Raw genomic sequence first — 6,958 nt, forward strand, 5'->3', positions numbered from 1 at the left:
AGGGAAATGAACTGGGGAATTTATCTGCTGGAGAGCTGATCCTTACGTTCCCCGTTCTTTTGCTGGATTAAGTTTTCAGCAAGATCAGTTCCACAACTGGTTTACTGTGTAGCAGAGGAATGCTTTTGCCAGCATAAGGGAGGAGACAACAGGGAGACAAGCATCAGAGTGAGGAAAACACAAGACAGCTTCTTTTTGTGGCAGTGCTGGTCTAACTACAGCTCCAGAAAGCAAACACATGCACTGAAGTAAACAGAATACCAAGCAGGCAAGATGTGAATCAGGACAGGGAGGATAACTGAAGAGTGAAAAAACAATGGGAGGAGAACTGTGTTTCATAACCTACCCATACTCTGAAAAGCGCTCTCAGAGAGCGTACAAAGCCACAAGCATTCTTTGGAGAAGCACTTCAGTGTATTTGGGACAGTTTTTATAGAAGGCCTAATGCTGTACCCATTATAGTCAATAAAAATGACTTCTGTTAACTTGACTGGAAGCTGACTCCAATCTCAAAACAAGCTGTTATTTAGGAGAGGAGGCACATAGTGCAAAGGAACACGTTTTCCTATTACCTCAAAATGTTCACGGTTTTGTACAGTCTTCAGTGCTGCAATCCAATCTTCCATCTCTTTTCTGTTATCAGCACAAAGGATGAGCTTCCGACATGGAGTGATAATCTGAAAAGTGAGAGAAAATTAATAGGGTATATTCTGGGCATGTCAGTGAGAGACAGCGAGAGAACACACTATCACTAGTGTAGTCTATTGAAACAATTTTCAGAGGCAATGAGCTGCACAACAGAACAGAAGTTATATGTACCTTTCAATCACGTTTCTCTTCCACTGTAACATACCTTAATGCCTTCATAAATGTAGAGAATCACAGAGATTCTAGTTGTCATTCCTAATACTGAACTGACTAAAGAAATCTCTCAGATCCAAATAAAAGCACAACACAAATCAAGCACAGAGCAGTAAAAGTTAATATATTACCTGTGCAGAACTCGTGTGAGGTTTTTTTTTAAGCGCTTAATGTCTTTTTAAATCGGCAACAACATTAAAACATTTTGTCAACACCATAATATACTGGTTTCTAGCAATTAATAAATTAGATAACATGCTCTGTAACATCATACTAAAAACCTGTTTAGAGTTTAGGGAGAAATCAAACAAAATAAGCAATCTAGAAGAGAAATCACTGTATTTTGAACCCTCACGTTTCCTGAGGGCTTTTTTACATATATTACATAAAAGAGATTCCAACAAGCGTTCTACTAGCAGCTTGAGGTTGTGGTGAGTTTGCCATCCTCAGTGTCAGCCTTCCTCCTACTGTCCTCAGTGTCTTTCTACCCTGGGCTAATTCCCATGTGTTAGCTGCGCTGTGTTAAATAAACAGTCCAGTGTTTTAACAAACCAGTAGAAGACACGCAGAGTGGCCCAAGCTCCCCTCTGCCCAGGAAGGCAGATAGGTAGGTCTCTGTGTAGCCTGCCACCAACGCTCTCCCCTTTTGTCAGATGGCGGCAGCAGAGGGAAATAAAAGCTCCTAGTTCTTCAGAGGACCATGTCAGCTGTCCACAGAGCTGCCCATTCAGCTGGGGTACGGACTTTACTAAAAATCAACATTTATTCTTCCTAAGACAAAAGTCTTTCTTCCCCACACAGTAGTTATTTTATCTCGCTAACCCTGTCTCCTTGTGCACATCTCTGTACTGATTTCCATCCAACTGACTTCTTAAATTAGACCAATATTGAAATGCTTGCAAGACTTGGATTTAAGAAAAGCTGCATTAAGGTTGAGCACCATTAACAAAAATCAAACGACCCCCCTTTATGTCAACTCTAAAAACTTCCAGCAGCCCAGACTCTCCTGTGCCCCTCTACATTTTGTACATGAAAAAACTGTCTACATCATCTGCTTTTCCAGCAAAATGTACTCTAACATCTGAAATAACAGATTAAAACAAACTAGAATTGTGTCAGGTTGCTGAAGCCTGTGTGGCTCTTGCAATCATGCAACCAAAGTTTTGTCAATGAACACTAAAAAACCCCACACCTCACCCCAATACATGATTCCTGTTAACTACCATTTTCCAGTCTGTTTCTCACTTCTCTCATTATGATTCATAGAACAGATTAAAAATAAAAACCTCTCAGGCCGAACACGAAACTTTTAGTTGATCCTAAAGTGCATCAGAGCATGTACTAAGAAATGTGCATGTAATGTCAACCAAAAAAGAGACACTTGTAAATTTCTGCTTTATTTTAAGCTCTTCAATTTTCAAAATTTATTTATTTTCAAAGGATAGATAGCAGCATTCACTCCCAGTAACACTGACTTTGCACAGAGGTATTACAAATACCTAGACCAGGGTGTTACAGCCACATTAAGCGGGCAATCAATGGAGCTAAATACCTTTTTAAAGCAAGGACTGGCCATTCATATTAAAAACACAGTTTTGGCATGGAACATTCTATCTTGGACAAAATGACCTGATCTGTATCAATTGTAAACAAACAGAAATAAATATTTACAATTTTCTAAAAATACAACTTTGAAGAACTCCTTCTCTCTTCCCTGGCTTTTCCTTTAAACAATTCCAGTCCTAATAAAATTTATTCCCAAAGAAGGTAATCACAGGAGTCTTTCTTTTTCCCTGGGAAAGCAGAAAAGTGGGTGGTTAACTATTTCCATCAAAAACTCCGCTATGTAAGAATGGCTATCCTAGAGAAACCTTTTATGGAGCATGAAACACTACTGCAAAAATCAGTGTGAAGTTAGAGAAGAACAAGCAACATCTTGGAATTCCTGCTAAGAGGAAGCAGCTTTTTCCCTGGAATTAAAACTAAGTTCAAATAATTTCTTCAGACAGTGAAAAGGCCCCACTTTATTCTGGTGGGAAAGCCAAGAATGTCTATAATCGCTGTATGTAACCCTATGTCCAAACATTCTAGGATGAAGCATCCGAGGACCTTTCATTGCTTTAAAACCAGGTACTTTTTAAAAGGAACTGCCAGTTCATTCAACAGGCCACTGGCACACGGATGGGCAGTGGGGAAAAATAATTTAGAACAGTTGGTAAAATTAATTGATTATCATCAGGATCCTGTTTCAGAACACTCCCATTCAGCGATGTCCCTTTTCCTATTTTTCTCTCTTTTTATCAAAATAAAAAAATAAAAGGCAAATGCAAAGTACCTAGTATAATTTTAAATCACCTTGGAAGAGGTGAAATCTAAAATATTGGCATGAAATACATAAATGCAGACACTCTCTTGATAAGAATTCATTCCTGAGGCTACTGACTTCCTGGATCACCAGAGAGACCATCTAATATAGTAAATCACTAATTCCTTCTTAAGTCACCTACTGCATCATCTTAAAAATCCCCATTTCCAGTGTTGGACAATCCTCTGTTCAAAGAACAAAGTTAAAGTTTATAAGACAAGAGGACAAATAAAGAGATGAAGAAAATTTCCATACTTGAATCATCCAGACAAAGAGTCACAGAATTAAAATAAAGGGTCTAACGTGTAACTACAAAACTGCAAATAAAATGTAACTTTATGCAAGATCAGTTTCTGAAGAACATTCCCTACTAGTCAGTTCTAAACCAGTATTTGCACTGGGATTTAGTGGTATCATCAGAGACGGGAAATAAAGGAATACAATCCCAAACATCACTCCTTTTCTAAGGAGGACAAATTGGGACAATTCAGGCTTCACTGTGAAGGACAGATAAGATTTTAATGTCACTATTGTAACAATTCTTGTGGGAAATTAAGAAACCATACAAACCTGTTTTTCTGATTAACCTGCAGTGGTGTTACAGTCAGACATTTTAATGAAGATAATTAGGAATCCAAAAACACGTTAATACTGACACTTCCTTTGCAGAGTGGTTCAACAGTTCTCGCCTTTCATACAGCCTCACACACACAACAGCCAACACTGGGTACCTTGTGAGCGTAAGACACTCCTGCTTTCCCCGCGCTGCAGGCAGCCGCTGGTCTCTTACCTGCACACGCTGGTGTGCAACAGGCACACCACAACACTTCCTGAACAAGGGCAGAACTGAGATTAACAGAAACATGCTCTCACGCACAGGGAAAAAAAAACACTCACCCTACCACTTTTACCTCCTTCTACTTGAGCCAGTAATGTGAACTCCAGACATCCACCTGTTGAAGGATACTAAAAGAAGGAGAAAGGCTATGACATACACTGCGCTGTCTCAACAGGACCGATGATCAATCTAATGTCACACACACACACACAAAAAATTCTTGTCATCTCAGAAAAAAGCCAAAGCAATCTTCCCCCTGAAATGCTGTCCTTCCCTAGCCAGGGAGTCTGGGGTGCTTGCTCTCAGCTACAGCTGCGATAAGATGCTCTGGAACACGAGGCTTGGTTATCCCGGTTGGCAAACGTGGCTAGAAACAAGCATGGTCCAGCTATTTTTTATGTTCCGGTCGCAGCTTTTGACTAACATCCTGGAACAGTATATTCCACAGGATGACGACGCACTAGGTGAAGTAGCATTTCCTTTTATTTGTTCTAAATTTAAAAAGCAGTAATGTCATCCAGTGACCTCTTGTTCTCATATAAACGGAGAGCACAAAAACAATGATCTGATTGCTTTTGAGTTAGGATGGGGGGCTGCCTTGTTAGGAGTTAAAAAAAAACACAATAAAAACTTTTAAGATTTATTTATAATCTTGTACATTTTTGGCCTGTTTGGGGATTGGCAGAACTCTGAGTGTTCCTGCCCTGAAACAGCTCCAAATTTTATCTAGATATGAGCAATTACATAAATTAAAAGTGCTTGTTCTTCCTAAAAAGGGAATACTAAAAACTAACATACTTTTTTGTTCCTAAATGCTATTGAACGTTTGGGTGTGGTTCCTTAGGTTTCACTCCTCAGTAGGAACTGGATGCCCCGATACCCATGTGCCAAGCTCACCACATGGTGATTTTATCAAGACCTCACAATGACCAGCAATAAAGCTCACAGCAGTCACAGGGAAATAAAAAGCTGTCAATCCCTCTAATCAATCCTGAAGATCCATAAGGATGGATGGGAAGAGCAGGAAGGCTTAAAGACATTTCAAATAAGGATGCAGCTTAATTTACAGGCTCCTCACTGTGTCTGAAAGCCCAGAAATATCTTTTGCAGGAATTACAGTGACAGTCAACTGCCCACCAAGTCACCCCTTTGCAGGCAGTTATGTGCCCTCTATGCAGATAAACCATCTCAAGTCTATTGGAGAAACTCTCAATTTTCATGCTTGCTCACTCTAAACCTAAAAAAATGTAAATCTAAAAAAAGCCATGCCTTCATTGGCTGTCTTGTGCATTTACTGATGCTCCCTTGACAATTCTCCAAAATTCAGCTTCATCTCCTCTGTCTCTTCCTCATACAGCACATGCCCTCTTACCAGCTGTTAACCCCCCACCCTTTGTCGTGTTGACCCACACTCCCCTGTCCAAAACTAACACGAATTTGCTCACATTTCAGATCAGGCCAGCTGGCAAACAACAGAGCCAACCAAAAAAAATTTCTCATTTTGCATTCTAAAAATGGACTGGATGTCCCTGCATGTCCTTCCCCAATGAACAGCTGTGAATAATTGGATTAGAAAGGCAGTCCAAAAAAGACTCCTTCTATTAGACCAAATTTTAAAGAGAAATCTGCTATACTTCACCCTTTGGTGTTTTGCTGTACTGAGCAATCTTCCTCCATCCAAGAGCTGGAGCATAAACTTCATTCTCTGGTCATGCTGACATCAAAGACAACTTTATCATCTCTGCTGACTTCCTCCTTCAGCATTTTCTGGCTGCCCAGAAACTTCTCAGCAAAAAAGCGACAGTCTGGTCAAACATGCGTTGTGACTGTTTGTTATCAGAGTAGATCTAAGTTCAATGACCACAAAAGACGGCAAAACAAGTTAAGATCACACCGGCCCAATCACAGGGCTGGCTGAAGAAAAGCCGCAGGGGGAGAAAGGGCGTGGGGGACATACAACTTTGCTAAATATAGTTTTTCTGATGTGATACATTTCTCAGAGTGGCCAAAAGCGGGTATATGAGAACACCTGCTCATTCTGACTGCTTCCTTTTACTCACATCCTGTTCAAATATAGTCTTATGTTCAACAGTGCTAGTCATAAATCCCCCAAAGAGATCCTGGATTATTCCAAACAGTTGATGACTTGTGTACAGAGACAACAGGAATTTCTGGAGCTCAAAAGACCTAGGAACTACAACTAGAAAAAATAAAATAGCTGCAAGAATGGTGCTGGTGCAGGCAAAAACCAGCTTGATCACATATGGCAAAGGTGGGGAAAACGTCCACCATCTGTAGCTAACTGCCACGTCTGCTTTTGTATAGTGGAGTAAGCTCTTGGTATCCTACGTACCCAAAAACTCAGGAAGGAAAATTGAGTGAGACTGCAATGCGCACCCAGCCATTTTACCCACGTCAGCTCCTGTTCCAGCAACAGCAGTAGTGAAACAAACACTGGTATATGTTCAAACACTTTGCCTGTGTTCATCAGCAAGTTTTACAAAACAGCAAAGTCACTGTATGTTTCTAACACAATTGTTGAACTCACAGAGGGCAAAATGGACTATGTGAGGATTAAGCAAGTGCTACTCTCTCAGCAAATGCATAAGGTTAAAAAGAAAACTGCAAAAAAGGGAGAAGAAAGGAAAATGAAAGTATGAGTTTCAGATTCAAACCTTTCCTTTACACTTAAAATCTTTAAAGCCTGCCTCATTGATGTCAGCTTCTGAAACAATCTGGAGTTGATTATCAGGCTAGGCAAAGCCTTAGACAGCAAGTTGGCATGATTTTAGTAGGTCTCTATAGTTTAGAAGAGAGAAATAGTAAGAGTATAAATGCTTTGACTCATGGGGGTCCGAGTCTTGCGTTCTTCCACGGACAACATCCCTCTTCCG

The 6,958-nt window shown here is 40.2% G+C and overlaps 1 protein-coding gene across 1 annotated transcript in view; it reads right to left on the bottom strand.

Annotated features, from left to right (window-relative positions):
• Positions 1–6,958, bottom strand: part of DGKD (diacylglycerol kinase delta) — a gene marked incomplete at its 3' end in the record, with an annotated part of 33,484 nt that overhangs the window by 13,972 nt on the left and 12,554 nt on the right. Inside the window, exon 4 of the mRNA XM_010176572.2 lies at positions 573–677. Within this exon, the coding sequence (XP_010174874.2) occupies positions 573–677 (105 nt within the window). The remainder of the gene's footprint in view (positions 1–572; positions 678–6,958) is intronic.

Source organism: Antrostomus carolinensis, unplaced genomic scaffold (assembly GCF_000700745.2).
Source record: "Antrostomus carolinensis isolate BGI_N321 unplaced genomic scaffold, ASM70074v2 scaffold50440, whole genome shotgun sequence".
In the NCBI taxonomy this organism is placed as follows: Eukaryota; Metazoa; Chordata; class Aves; order Caprimulgiformes; family Caprimulgidae; genus Antrostomus; species Antrostomus carolinensis.